Source organism: Macrotis lagotis, chromosome 4 (assembly GCF_037893015.1).
Source record: "Macrotis lagotis isolate mMagLag1 chromosome 4, bilby.v1.9.chrom.fasta, whole genome shotgun sequence".
Taxonomy (NCBI): domain Eukaryota; kingdom Metazoa; phylum Chordata; class Mammalia; order Peramelemorphia; family Peramelidae; genus Macrotis; species Macrotis lagotis.
This window is the reverse complement of record NC_133661.1, coordinates 271,110,081-271,125,593: the sequence shown is the minus strand read 5'-3', so window position 1 is coordinate 271,125,593 and position 15,513 is coordinate 271,110,081. Positions and strand designations below refer to the sequence as shown.

Genomic DNA, 15,513 nt, shown 5'->3' with positions numbered 1-15,513 from the left:
CCCATGATTTAGAACTTAATTATGCTGTTTCTTATATTTTTGGAGTCTCCTCAGCTAGATGATATGCCCCTTGAAAGCATGGATCATACAATTGTCTTTCTCTTATTCCCCAGTACAGCACACACCAAGTACAATGTATATTAAGTATATATGCTTGGTAAATATTTCAAATTGTAAAGTCATCAAATCTTACAGGAAGCTTTGCCTTTACTCTATGCATGGGGTGTACCATCATGGGATGGCATTTTAGATTCCAAGTTTGATGAGATCTGGCTTCAGACCACTGACATAACTAGCACAACTGACAGTGTGATGAACAAGTCATTTAATATTTCTGAATCTGTTTCCTCATCTGTAAAATGGGAATGATTAGTACTTTCCTTCTAGACTTGTGAGGATCAAATGATATAATGTATGCAAAACATTGTACAAACTAGAAATGTTAGTTATTTTTAAGATGGTTGGGGGGGGTGTCCTAGAAATAATATAGGAACAAAAATTTGAAGAAGAGATTAATGTGTGTTTAAATGCTTGAAAAGTTATCATCTAGGAGAGGAAGTGAGTTACTACAAAAAATAGAACTAATGGGTGGAAAGAAGAAGATGGCAGATTTGGGTTCAATATAAATAATTTCCTAATAGCAAGAGATGTACTAAGCTAGATGGTGAGAGAGTGAATATTGGAAGTGCTGAATGGAAGGAGCTGAATGATCACTTGTCAGGTATCCCATGCTTCTGTCAGGTGAGTCAAAATGATTTTCGATGCTATAGTACTATGAAATCTTTTATTTGGATTTTCTGTTTTGTTTCATGAGAACTTATCTTCCTCTGCTACCCACCAGGAAAAGTGAAGTTTATGGACTTCATAGGTAAGAGCATTGTAGTGGACAGAGCTTTATTTGTAGAATTGTTAAATTCTGATTGGATAATAATGAAACAGTCAGACTATTGATCTTTTTTTTTTAGGGTTTTTTTTTCAAGGTAAATGGGGTTAAGTGGCTTGCCCAAGGCCACACAGCTAGGTAATTATTAAGTGTCTGAGACCAGATTTGAACCCAGGTACTCCTTACTCCAAGACCGGTGCTTTATCCACTATGCCACCTAGCCACCCCAGACTATTGATCTTTTACAAAAAATAATGCATGTTCATTGGTATGGATGGAAAGTTCATGTTTACTTAGGATGTTTGTTTCCCTTTCTTTCTTGTGTATCTCCAGTTGATTCTAGTTTGTAGCAATGGGCACACTGAATGTGACAGTTACCATAGCCATGAGAAAAACAGCTCTGGAAACCTGAGTTCCAATTTTGGCTTGGTTATATGATTCTGGGCAATTTGTTCTCCTCTGAGTTTTAATTTTCACTTTTTGAAAATTAGGGATTAGGAGACTGAAAGGAAATTTAGACACCATCTAACCCAACCCCTTACTAACCATATGACCCTGAGCAAGTCACTTAATCTTGTTTGCCTCAGTTTCCTCATCTGTAAAATGAACTGAAGAAGAAAATGGCAAATCATTCCAATAGAAAACCTCAAAGGAGATCACAGAGATTTGAACACAACTAAAAACAACTGCCCCAAAACAGATAGATTTCTCTTTGCCTTCTATCTCAATACCTTAAGCCTGGGGCCACAATAGTCACATCCTCCAACTTTCTATATCAATAAAAATTGCTAGTATCTCTGAACTTCTTTGGAATTTGGAAAATGAAGCAATGCTAATTATTACCCCTATTTTACAGATGAGGTAACTGAGGCAGTCAAGGTTAAATGACTTACCCAGAATCACAAACTAGTTAGTATCTGAGGCTAGATTTGGTAGGATCTTTCTGATTCCAGCCTCAGCCTTCTTTTGCACCACCTAACTGCCTTTTGCACCAAAGATAAGGTTTCTGTTGGATGACCCTAGTTAAGTATAAAATAAATTTTGTTTTCTATTAGCTGGTGACTGGCAATTGTCTTACCTAAGGTCAGAAGAAAAAAGGTGAGGAAGAAACCAGAAAATTTTTGATAAGATAAAGCCAAGAGCTTCTGACTAGATAATGGTTTTTAAAACTTTAATAGGTTCACTTGGAATGTATATGTCACTTATTTTTTTCTTCTCCTTTGCCCTGGAAAGTGTTTTTTTTTAATATAAACAGAACTTCTCCTTATTTAATACCCCAAGACACAATTCTTAGGTTTCTTAGTTTAAAATCAACTTTGGACCTTTAGTTTTTTTTCTAGAATTTGTTTTTATTTTTGTTAATGGGATTCAGTTCAAGAAACAAGGAATAAATACTCATTAGACCACCAGACCTACTATTGAATAATGTAGCTCAGAACAAGAGGAAAATAGTTAATCATAAGAAATTTGGGTCAGATAAAAGATGAGACTTATCAGGAACAGAATGAGCTATTAATTATTAATGTAGGTTAGAATATTTTTCACTGGAGAGCTTTGAAAGCAGGAAAGAGCTGAGTTTAGTTGGGATGATCTGGTGCTGAGTTGACCAAGAAACCAAAAACTCAAAAAGTATTGAACACTATGCTAGGAAATTGAAGAGTACAGAAAAAAATTAAAAAAACAAACAAACATTCTTTACCTTTAAGTCTATTTACTATTTAACCTGGATACCCTCATGAATGGAATGAGAACAGCAGGACTAGACCATTGGGACTCCATTAGCCATACAGGAAAAACTGAGGAATTTTAATAATGTTCTCCGGCTAAACCTCCCTGGATTGTGTGTTTATACAGTTGTTCCTGAAGCATCTTAATTCTTTGATAGCTTAATTCAAAAGTTCTCCAATGACTAAGTTGCTTTGCCTCTGTGTGTGTGTGTGTGTGTGTGTGTGTGTGTGTGTGTGTGTGTTTGGTGGTGGTGGTGGTGCTGATGGTGGTGGTAGTGGTGAAGAGTTGGCTAGTTATCTCTGGGTAATTTGGGGTTCTATCAAAAAGAATCTTCCATGATCTTCTTGGACTGGTTTGAAATTTAAGGGGCTAGAGTCAATCTGCCTCTTTCCAATCTCTATATCTAAAACAAGAACTCTAGAACTGGTATGAATTTCCTAAGCCTACTTTGAATCAAATCTGTACCCTCTCAGGGCAGTCTGGAGACTTCTACTTGAGCTACCCCTGACAGTAGAGAAGGGCACTCCCTGACTAACCTGTTCTCCAGTCATCTTAGTATTTAAATTAAAGCATAACCCTTAATTCCTACCTAGGGTTAGCAGTTAAGACTGAGCAATTGATACCTTTCCCACCTCAATGACCCAGCTTTCCACAAGACACTTAAACCCAGTTTTAATCTTTTTGCTTTCACTGAATTATGATTCCATTGCTGAGTCCTTGCAATACCAGTCTTCTCCACTCTCATTCTTGCCTCCTTCTATCTTACCTGAGGTTCATGTCTCCCTTTAGCGCCAAACTGAAGACGTTGGACAGGGTCCCACCTGGGGAACAGCCACATATCAAGATGGCTAAAGCCTCAATACTGTTCAACTGGAAGATCTTGCCCAGAGCGAAGGCTGTGAGTGGCATCACCCCATACTGAGAGATCAAGGCAATGGCAATCCCCTTGGGCTTCCAGAAATGAGCTTTCATCTTGCTGAATTCCAAAGTACACCCTAGGGAAATCATGATAATGAAGAGCATGAGTACTAAAATGATACTGAGAACCAGGTCGGTGGGACGCTTGCCGAAATTGGGTGGTAGAGTGAAGTTGAGGGGAGAAGAAGCATTGGTGGTACTCAAGCCCCAAGTCTTGGCCTCCATCTTCTTGAAATTTCCTGGGACAGCCGTGATGTAAATTGTGGTTAACAGCTCTCTTTCATACCTTCTCTCCCCTCAGTTCTCTATGGTGCCTCCTAGAACTGAAGGACAAAATACAGCTTTGGGTAAATAGAAAGAATGATGCAATGTAGATTTCTTTGGCAGCTTCCCTGTAGAGAGAAAACACAATTTTGCATCTGTGTAGTTCCTCTTTCTTCTCATCTACCTACTTCCTCACCTTCCTCTATCTCCCTATAAACTCCAGACATCTTGGACTCTCTCTTTTTCTGCCTTCGTTAATTATATCACAGCAAGAGACCACTAAAGGGTGGTCTAGCTCATTTTCCATACCTCCATATCCCAGATCTCTTTCTAAAACCCATCAAATGGGTTTTAGTTCATTTCTAGATAGTAGTCAGTGATTCTCAGAGTCCCATAATAGAGGATGAGTGCAAAGAGTAGAGTTTGTTCATTCTTCTGCTTCTTCAGGGGGTCAGCCAGATTTTAAGAGCAACTATGTTCTATCCTGCCTGAGCCTGAGAATCTCTTCTCCTGGTTCAAGAGAAGACACTGGTATTGGTTTCAAGAGGAGATGAGTCTAGGCCCCTGATCCTTTTCTAAGGAATTTTTGTTCTTGGAAAATGTAGTAGTAGCTGAGCCATATTCTACCAACCTTCCTTGCTATCCATGCCCTCCTGGAAAATTCAATTGAGAAATGACAAGGTCATAGTTTCCAAGGTTTCTTTCTCCCCAATGAGAGCCTTCCCAATTGCCCTGCAGACTTGTTTAGAGCAGCTATGTGGTAAAATAGATAAATTACTGGGCTTAAAGTTGAGAAGACTTGAATTCAGATCTAGCCTTGGACATTTTCTAGCTATATGACCTAAGGAAGTCATTTAATCTGTTTGCCTCAGTTTCTTCATCTGTAAAATGGAGATGATAACGGTACCTACCTCACAGGGTTGTGTGAGGATCAAATATGTTCATAATGGCAAAGCCCTTAGTACAGATAATAGGCACTATATAAATATTAGTTATTATTATTATTAATTATTTAAAATGGAGGCATGTAAAAGTTTTCCTATCCTCATTTCTCTTGGCTTTGCTTAGTGCCAAACACAGAAATGCTTAGCACTTATTTATCAGAATGGAAGGACAGAGGAAGGTGAGCATAGCAGTAGTGATGGATGAATCAGAAGACTCTGTGAATGCCTTCTTCCCTTACTCAAAGTATTCCTATACCAGATGCTCAGAACTGTGGAGACTTTGGGCTGGGGAGCAAGGAAGGCAGGACCTAAGGGTGATAGAAAGGTGCTGGGGCTAAGATCAGAGTGGGGTGCCTAGCAAGGGGAGCATCACTTCTTCCTGCAGTTGGCTTACATGTCCACTCACCTTGCTGGGGAAGCCAGATGGTGCAGTAGATAAACTTAGCTCCTTCTGACTTCAGGGCTCTAGTACTCTAAGTTTAAATACAGCCTTAGACACATACTAGCTGTGTGATCCTAAGGAAGTCACCTAACCCTGTTTGCCCAATTTTCTCATCAGTAAAAAGAGCTGGAAAAGGAAATGACAAAACATTCCATTATCTTTATCAAGGGTTCCCAAAGAGTCAGCTATGACTGAAACAACTGAACAACAACAAAATTCTTGCTTTCTTATGAACTAGTTTTGGTTAAATGTGTCGGGATCAGGATGAGCGAGTAAAGTCTGAAATCATCATGTACCATGGAAATTTCAGACTTCTACCATGTCTACTTGGATCTTGAGTCCATCTGTGATTGAGTACCAGCATCAAAAATACCTCCAGAATTTCTGCCTCTTCTTTCTCAGATCACAATGCAATAAAAAGTCATATGCAATATTGGGCCAAGGAGATATAGACCCAGAACAAATTGGAAATTGAATAACCTCATTTTAAAAAATGAGTGGACCAAAAAACAAATTATAGAAAGAATTAACCATTTTATCCAAGATAATGATAATAATGAAACAACATACCAAAACCTATGGGATTCATTCAAAGCGACTCTCAGGGGATATATTATAGCTCTAAATGCTCACATGAATAAATTGGAGAAAGAGGAAATCAATGAACTAAACATGCAACTAAAAAAATTAGAGAAAGAATAAATCAAAAATTCCCAATTAAATATCAAATTAGAAATTCTAAAAATTAAAGGAGAAATTAATAAAAGCAAAAGCAAAAAAACTATTGAATTAATAAATAAAACCAAAAGTTGGTATTATGAAAAAACCAATAAAATTGATAAACCTCTGGTCAATTTGATTAAAAAAAAGAAAGAAGAAAACCAAATTGCTAGTATCATAAATGAAAAAGGTGAACTCACCACCAATGAGGAGAAAATTAAAGTAATAATTCAAAATTATTTTGCCCAACTCTATGCCAATAAATTTAATAATCTAAGTGAAATAGATGAATATTTACAAAAATATTAATTGCCCAAGTTAAATGAAGAAGAGATTAAATACCTAAACAACCCTATCTCAGAAAAAGAAATTCAACAAGCAATCATTGAACCCCCTAAAAAAAAAAATCTCCAGGGCCTGATGGATTCACAAGTGAATTCTACCAACATTTAAGGAACAATTGGTTCCAATTCTATATAAACTCTTTGGAAAAATAGGGAAAGATGGGATTCTGCCTAACTCTTTCTATGAAACCAATATGGTGCTGTTACCTAAACCAGGAAGAGTTAAAACAGAGAAAGAAAATTATAGACCTATTTCCCTGATGAATACAGATGCAAAAATCTTAAATAAAATCTTAGCAAAATGATTACAACCAGTTATCACTAGGATAATACATTATGATCAAGTAGGATTTATTCCAGGAATGCAGGGTTGGTTCAATATTAGGAAAACTGTTAGTATACTCAATTATATCAACAACAAACCTATCAGAAATCATATGATCATATCAATAGATGCTGAAAAAGCTTTTGACAAAATACAGCATCCATTCCTATTAAAAACACTAGAGAGTGTAGGAATAAATGGACTGTTCCTTAAAATAATGAGCAGTATCTATCTGAAACCATCAACAAGCATTATATTCAATGGGGAGAGGCTAGAGGCATTCCCAATAAGATCAGGGGTGAAACAAGGGTGCCCATTATCACCACTACTATTCAATGTTGTATTAGAAATGTTAGTGTCAGCAATTAGAGAAGGAAAAGAAATTGAAGGAATTAGAATTGGGAAGGAAGAGACAAAACTCTCACTCTTGCAGATGACATGATGGTCTACCTAGAGAATCCCAAGAAATTATCCAAAAAAAAAAACTACTGGAAACAGAATTTCTGCCTTTTTATCTAATGAATCAAACCTCAAGTGAACTTTCCTTGCTCCTTTGGTAAAGAAAAGCAGCAGGGAATTAAACAAACTGCAACTTATATTTCTTGGAACACCTTGTTTAATTCTATGTCTGCAGGATTTTTGGTAGATGTTGGCTTATTATGCATTGTGTGCTAAGTATTCTGTTCTGTTTTTATCAGTACTTTAGTGAAAGTAAATTTTTTGTTAGGTTTTTTTTTTTTGCAAGGCAAACCGGGTTAAGTGGCTTGCCAAAGGCCACACAGCTACGTAATTATTAAGTGTCTGAGACCAGATTTGAACCCAGGTACTCCTGACTCCAGGGCCAGTGCTTTATCCACTGCGCCACCTAGCCACCCCACGAAAGTAAATTTGTATACAATATCTGTATGATAGCTATGCTATCAAAGTGATAAGAAATAATGAGATTCCACCAGAATATAAAGTTAGAAGAGGGGGAGATGGTTCACAAATAAGTGGGGGTTCATGACTAAATTGTAACTGATTAGATCCACAAGTCAACACAAATTTGGACAATGAATTGGTGCAGCTCACAAGAGAGAGGTGGCTCTGAGGGAACAAAGGTCAGTGGTTCTTTGCTAACATCAAAGAACACAACACTGAGTCAACATTTCCACCAAGCAAGCATGTAAAGCATTTAAGCTAAATGAACAACCTATTTAGGCAATGTGATGGATAAATGAATAACTTCTTCAAGCAAAAGCCTGGAAACTGAAAGACAGTTATGTTATATCAGGAAGATCATGTCTCCTGTATCCTAAAAGACTGAGCCTGTATCTTGCCTCCCTTTTTTTATATTCTTATCCCTCCCTAACAGACAATGATATATTAGTTGTTATTTTTTATTTAAATCTTATTTTATTTATTCTGAATTTAACAAATATATCAAATAAAATGAACATTTCCAGTGCTGGAATGTTCAATAAGAAATTGGATGAAAAATGGAATTCTTATGATCAGACCAAGATCTATGAAGTTCTTCTACTAACCCCCCAACTTGAATTAGACTAATTTGAGCTCTTCCCCCCCCCCCCCCCCCCCCCCCCCCCGCCTCAATTGGTCCAGAACTGCATCACCCTTGAAACAGCTTCCTAGCAACCTTTTGCAGTATTAACATGACTTTCTGGTCACTTAAGGCCCATTCCTATGGAATCAAAGGCTTTCATACCTGCAGTCTCACCTTGGAGCTACACAGGTCACCATACCCTACCCTACCCTACTAACCAGATACACTTCCTTAAAAAGGCAGGGGTGGGGCGGCTAGGTGGAGTAGTAGTTAAAGCACCGGCCTTGGAGTCAGGAGCACCTGGGTTCAAATCCGGTTTCAGATACTTAATAATTACCTAGCTGTATGGCCTTGGGCAAGCCACTTAACCCCATTTGCCTTGCAAAAAAAAAAAAGGTAGGGGTGATATTCTAGCTATAAGAACTACTGTATCTTTGTTGAATATACATTTTTTTAAAAATTATTTTGTTGTTTTTTTTTTGCAAGGCAATGGGATTAAATGAATTGCCCAAGGTCATACAGCTAGGTAATTATTAAGTGTCTGAGATAAGATTTGAACTCAGGTGCTCCTGACTCCAGGGCCAGTGCTCTATCTACCTAGTTGCCCCTGAAATATACTTTCTTTTTTTTTTAAGATTTTATTTATTTTGAGTTTTACAATTTTTCCCCTAATCTTCCTTCCCTACCCTCCCCCCCCAGAAGGCAGTCTGTTAGTCTTTACAGTGTTTCCATGGTATACATTGATCTAAGTTGAATGTGATGAGAGAGAATCACATCCTTAAGGAAGAAAAACAAAGTATAAGAGATAGCAGAATTAGATAGTAAGATAAGGTTTTTTTTTTCTAAATTAAAGGTAATAGTCTTTGGTCTTTGTTCAAACTCCACGATTCTTTCTCTGGATACAGATGGTAATTCTCAATCACAGATACCCCAAAATTGTCCCTGATTGTTGCACTGATGGAATAAGCAAGTCCATCAAGGTTGGTCATCACCCCCATATTACTGTTAGGGTGTACAATGTTTTTCTGGTTCTGCTCATCTCACTCAGTGTCAGTTCGTGCAAATCCTTCCAGGCTTCCCTGAATTCTCATCCCTCCTGGTTTATAATAGAACAATAGTGTTCCTTGACATACACATTACCACACTTTGTTAAGCCATTCCCTGTTTGAAGGACATTTACTTAATTTCTAATTCTTTGCCACCACAAACAGGGCTGCTATGAATATTTTTGTACAAGTGTTTTTACCCTTTTCATCATCTCTTCAGGGTATAGTGGTATTGCTGCTGAATATACTCTCTATGGTAAGGTTAAATAAATCTCTTTTTGCTAATTTAGATAAGTTATGATGAGTGAGTGCCTCATTTTGTTCCAATATCAAATGTGAAATAGCAAGTTAATAGTTTGAGTCAGGCCATCCTTAACAATCTCCAAGGAAGGAGATTCTTGCATTAGGCAAGAAGTTGGAAAAAGTTACTCCTTGAGCTCCTTTCACCACCAACATGCTGTTTTAAACCATTATGGAATCTTTCCTGAGGGCTTATCTTTCTCTGCACCCCACTATGACAACTGAAGTCTGAAGACTCCATGAACCAGCATATTATAGTAGAGTTTTATTTGGAGAATTCTCTTGAATTCTGAATTGACAGTCACAAATCAGACTATTGATATTTAAGGAAGAAAAAAATGTCCTTTTTTGTTGTTGTTCTTGAATGGAAGGTCCATGTTTGTTTTGGCTCATCTCATTTTGGAATGGGACTTTGAATACTTTTATCATGTATTTATGGGACAAATATGTTCTAGCAATACAAAGTAATGGTTTCATTTGTGAACAGTTGGATTCATCAGGTTCCATTTGCTGAAGCATTTCCACTTTATGTGGTTTCCCAGGTCTAATTGTATTCTTAATTATCTTGTTTGTAAGTTCTAAGATTTCACTGTTCTAAGATTTTTATTTAGGACCTACTGAGCAGTTAGAATAACATAAAATAACCTGGTACAATTTAGAGGTTCTTTTGAAAATGTTTTCTATCTAACATAAGGACATGATTTCTTAAGAGCTATTTTGCTTACCAGTAGAAATTTGGGTTTCTCCATATAAGATTAAAATCTTTTACCTATTTGTATCAACATATATTGAAAAGGAGTCATCTTTGCAATGTAGATATAATTATGTATTTCTTAAGTACCCCATTTCAGGTATTGATATTTCTCTTCCTTAGCACAGAATTGATCCATAGATATTTAAAGCATTTCAAGAAGTAAAGTTTCTTTTCAAATGTATTCCAATATGCATATGATTACTTATAAGGTCTCTACCTTCCAAATAATAACATTAGATTTCCCTTTCTACTTTGCCAATATTTTAGCTATTTTCACAAATTCAGCATCAGCAGGAATTTTCTAATGTGACCTTTACTGCATACTTATATTCCATTTAAATATGTGGAATGTCCCCCTGAGTTCATTTGCCCAACCCATAATAGGGACTACTGATTCTTTGAAAGTTTTAGGAGTAATGTCATTCTCCTAACACTAGATCATAAGCTCCCCATCAATGTGCTTCCCCTTAACAACAATCAACCAGTAGATGGCTAATCTTTTTTTTTTTTTTTAGGGTTTTGCAAGGCAAATAGGGTTAAGTGGCTTGCCCAAGGCCACATGGCTAAGCAATTATTAAGTGTCTGAGACCGGATTTGAACCCAGGTACTCCTGACTCCAAGGCCGGTGCTTTATCCACTACGCCACCTGGCCACCCCGATGGCTAGTCTTTATATAAGAGGTATAGTAAGAAAAGTGATTACAAAACACTTCTCAACACTGGAGGTACACCGTGCTACAAGTATGCATGGTCAAGTGAAACAATTCTCTATATGCGCAAAGTTGACAATAAAGGAAAAGTACAAATGTTAAAGAGGCTGAGGGAAGTCATTATTAAACTATTGATGAAATTGTGAATTAGTTCAGTCATTTTGGAAAGCAATTTGGAATTATACCAAAAAAAATTCCTTTGACACAGGAAATTCACCACTGGATCTATATCTCAAAGATATCAAAGAAAGAGTAAAAGGATAAAATTAAATTTAAAAAAAAACTTACAGGAGCCATTTGTGTGTTGGCAAAAACCTTGAAACTAGAGAAGTACTCATCAATTAGGAAATGGCTGAAAAATTATGGTGTTTGAATGAATGGTATAGAAATGATAAAAAGGATAGTCAATTGTTCATATTTATTAAATATCTATTATATAGTTCTTTATTACTATGGAAGGTACCACCATATTTCCAGTCACTCAAGCTCACAATTTAGGTGTTATTTTCAACTCCTCCCTCTCTCTCTCTCTCATACTTCATTTTAATCTGTTGCCAAAGTCTCTAGATTTAACTTGTAAGACCTTTCAAATATATCCCCTTCTCTCTTCTAAACTACTATCCTTTTCATATAGGCCTTCATCATATATCACTCCCAAACTATTGGAATAAGCCTATTGGTTAGTTTCACTACCCCACTCCAATCCATCCTCACTCAGCTGGCAAACTGATCTGAGTGAACATACTTCACCTCCATTTAGTAAAGTCCAGTGTGTCCCTATCACTACCTCTATTATAAAATCTTCTGTTTGGCATTCCAAGACATTTTTTTGGTTTTTGGGTTTTTTTAGGTTTTTGCAAGGCAAATGGGGTTAAGTAGCTTGCCCACGGCCACACAGCTAGGTAATTATTGAGTGTCTGAGACCAGATTTAAACCCAGGTACTCCTGACTCCAGGGCCGGTGCTTTATCCACTGTGCCACCTAGCTGCCCCCATTCCTATTTTTCTAGTCTTCTCATTTCTTGCCACCCCTACTCCCCTCTATACACACAAACTCTTTTTTAAAAAATATTTTATTTATTTTTCCAACTACATGCAAAAGTTAGTTGTCAACAATCATTTTTTGGTAAGGATATGAATTCCACATTGTTCTACCATTTCCTTTCCCTTCCCATGGCAGTGAATAATCTGATATAGTTGTACATGTACAATTATGTTTAACATATTTCCATACTAGTCATGTTGTTAAAGAATTAAGACTAAAGAGGGGGCAGCTAGGTGGCACAGTGGATAAAGCACCCGCCCTGGAGTCAGGAGTACTTGGGTTCCTGTCTCAGACACTCACATAGCTGTGTGGTCTTGGGCAAGCCATTTAACCCCATTTGCCTTGCAAAAAACTAAAAAAAAAAAAAAAAAAAAGACTAAAAGGGAAAAAAACATGAAAATGAGAGAAAAAATATAAAAAGTTTTAAAAAGTGAACAAAGCATACTTTGGTCTGTATTCAGAGTCCATATCATTTCCTCTGGATATGGATGTCATTTTCCATAACAAGCCTTTCAGGATTTTCCTTGATAAGTTGAACCTCTGAGAGGAGCTGAGTCCATCATAGTTGATCATCCCACAACATTGCTGTTAATGTGTACAGTCTTCTCCTGTTCTGCTCACTTCACTCAGATGCAGGTCATTCAAGTCTTTTCAGAGTTTTTCTGAAGTCCACCCATTCATGAATTCTTATAGAACAATAGAACAATTTACAATTGTTATAGAACAATCACATTCATATACCATAATTTGTTCAACCATTCCCCAATTGACAGGTATTCCCTCAATTTCCAATTATTTGCCACACAAAAAGAGCTGCTAAAAGAACAAAAAGAACATTTGTGTACATTTATGTCCTTTTTTATATTTTTTATAATTTTTTTGGAATATACTAGTAGTAGTAGTAGTAGTAGTAGTAGTAGTAGTAGTAGTAGTAGTAGTAGTAGTAGTAGTTTTATTGCTCTCTGGGCATAGTTCCAAATTGATCTCCAGAAAGGTTGGATCAGTTCACAACTCCACCAACCATGCATTAGTGTCCTAGTTTTCTCACATTCTCTTCAACATTGATCAGTTTCCTTTTCTGTCATTTTAGCCAATCTGGTGGATATGAGGTGGTGCCTCAGAGATGTTTTCATTTTCATTTCTCTAATCAATAATGATTTAGAGTATTTTTTCATATAACTATAGATAACTTTAATTTTTTTTATCTGAAAATTTCTTGTTTATATCCTTTGATCATTTATCAATTAAGAAATGACTTGTATTCTTATAAATTGACTCAGTTCTCTATATATTTTAGCAATGTTTCTAGTGTTTATTAGAAACACTAGCTGTGAATTTTTTCCCATCTTTCTACATTCCTTTTTATCTTGGTTTCATTGGTTTTATTTGTGTGAAAAAATTTAATTTAATGTAATCAAAATTATCCATCTTAATTTTTTTTCATAAACTTTCTGTTCTCTGCATAGATTTGACAGATAAACTATTCTGTATTCTCCCAATTGATTTATTGCATCACCCTTTTATGTCAAAATCCTGTACTCATTTTGACCTTATCTTGATATAGGGTATGAGATGTCGGTCAGTGCTTAATTTCTGCCATATTTTTTTCCAGTTTTCTCAGTGTTTTTGTCAAATAGTGAGATCTTTTTCCAGAAATTTGAGTCTTTGGATTTATCAAACAGTAGATTAGTATCGTCATTTACTACTGTTTCTTTTGTATCTAATCTGTTCCACTGATCCAATACTCTTTTTTTTTTGTTTTCTTTTTTTTTTTGCAAGGCAATGGGGTTAAGTGGTTTGCCCAAGGCCACAGGACTAGGTAATTATTAAGTGTCTGAGGCCGGATTTGAACTCAGGTACTCCTGACTCCAAGATCAGTGCTCTATCCACCGTGCCACCTAGCCACCCTGCTAGCCACCCTGATCCAATACTCTTGATAGTCTATTTTATTTTTCCAATTATGTTATAAAATTTTTTCAACATTCATCCACTTGAATATTTATGGTTACATAATTTTCTTCCACTCCACCTTTCTACCCCCCCTCCTTTTAATGGCTAGCAGTCTAGTGAATATTGTACATGTACATTTGTATTTAACATGTTTACATATTAGTCATTGTGTGTATGAGGCATTAGGAGTCTGTTTTTTAATCCACTCACTTATCCAGTTTCATTTTATGGGAGAGTTCATCCCATTCACATTCACAGTTATGATTACTATCTCTGTATTTCCCTCCATCCTATCTTCCCCAGGTTGTACTTTTCTCTCTCTTTTCACTCTTTTCCTCACCAGCATTTTGCTTCTGACCCCTGCCTCCCTTAATCTTCCCTTCATTCTATTAGTCCCCCTCCCTTTTCTTCCCCCTTTCCCATTTTACTTTTCCCCTCCCTTCTTCCCTCCCTTCTAGCAGTCCTTTCTTCCCTTCTTTCCCCTTTCTCCTCCTATTTCCCAGTAAGATAGGATAAATTTCTAAACCCAATTGGGAATGTATGTTATTCCTTCTTTGAGCCAAATCTATTGAGAGTAAGATTTATTCAGTACTCTCAACCTTATAATTCCTTTGTGCTTCTTTGTGTGGTATTATTTACCCTCTTCTGTCTCCACTTTCTTCTCCCAATATAATCTTTTTTATGTCTTAATTATTTTATATCTATTATACTCACATCCTCTGTCTGAATATACTCTTTTCAACTGTCCTAACAGAAATACAGTTCTCAAGAGTTATAAGTATCATCACAATATAATCAGTCTTTAACCACACCCTCTGTCTAAGTATGCTCCTATCAACTGTCTTAATTAAAATACAATTCTCAAGAGTTACAAGTATTATCTTCCCATGTAGGAATAAACAATTTAGTCTTATTGACTATTTTTTCTTTCCATTTATCTTTCTACTTGAGTTTTGTATTTGAAGATCAGTCAAAAAGAAGCAAGAAAATGGAATAAAGAGGGTAATCTCTAATTCTTATTCTGAACTCTTGATTCCTGTGGTCATCATCCCATATATCCCCACCTGTAAAATGAGCTGTAGAAGGAAATGGCAAACCACTCCAGCATCTTTATCAAAAAATCAAATGGGAATATAAAGATTATTAGATTACCTTTTGGGGAGGGGGAAGGGGAGGGAAGGGAGGGTGGGGAAGTGTAAAATTCAAAACCTTACCAAAAAAGGATAGGTGAAAACTACTATTGTATATAATTGGAAACAAATAAAATATTTATATACTTAAAAAAAACAAATTGTGTTATGAAAAGTCAGACGCAATTGAAATGACTAAATAACAATATAACTCATCTGAAAATTTAGAGAATATCAGGTTTTATATACTATTTGTTCTTTTTGTCTTTATCTGAACCCTATACATAATGTATAATGCTGTCCAAAGGTTAAAGAATCAGTCTTTGAAAATAAGTTGTTCTGTTTCTTGATTCTATCAGAGACCTCTTTCTATTCTATTTTCTATATTAATAATCAATTGTTAAAATAGGATTGAGATTTTTCCTTTCTGTTTTCTCATTCAGACAGTCTCTGAAGAACAAGACTGATA

At 36.2% G+C, this 15,513-nt stretch overlaps 1 protein-coding gene across 1 annotated transcript in view; it reads right to left on the bottom strand.

Annotated features, from left to right (window-relative positions):
- The window catches only part of SLC10A1 (solute carrier family 10 member 1), a 32,506-nt gene extending 28,649 nt beyond the window's left edge, over window positions 1-3,857 (bottom strand). The window contains exon 1 of the mRNA XM_074236025.1: window positions 3,378-3,857. Coding sequence (XP_074092126.1) covers window positions 3,378-3,754 — 377 coding nt within the window. The 5' untranslated portion in view covers window positions 3,755-3,857. The remainder of the gene's footprint in view (window positions 1-3,377) is intronic.
- Window positions 3,858-15,513: the final 11,656 nt, after the last annotated feature.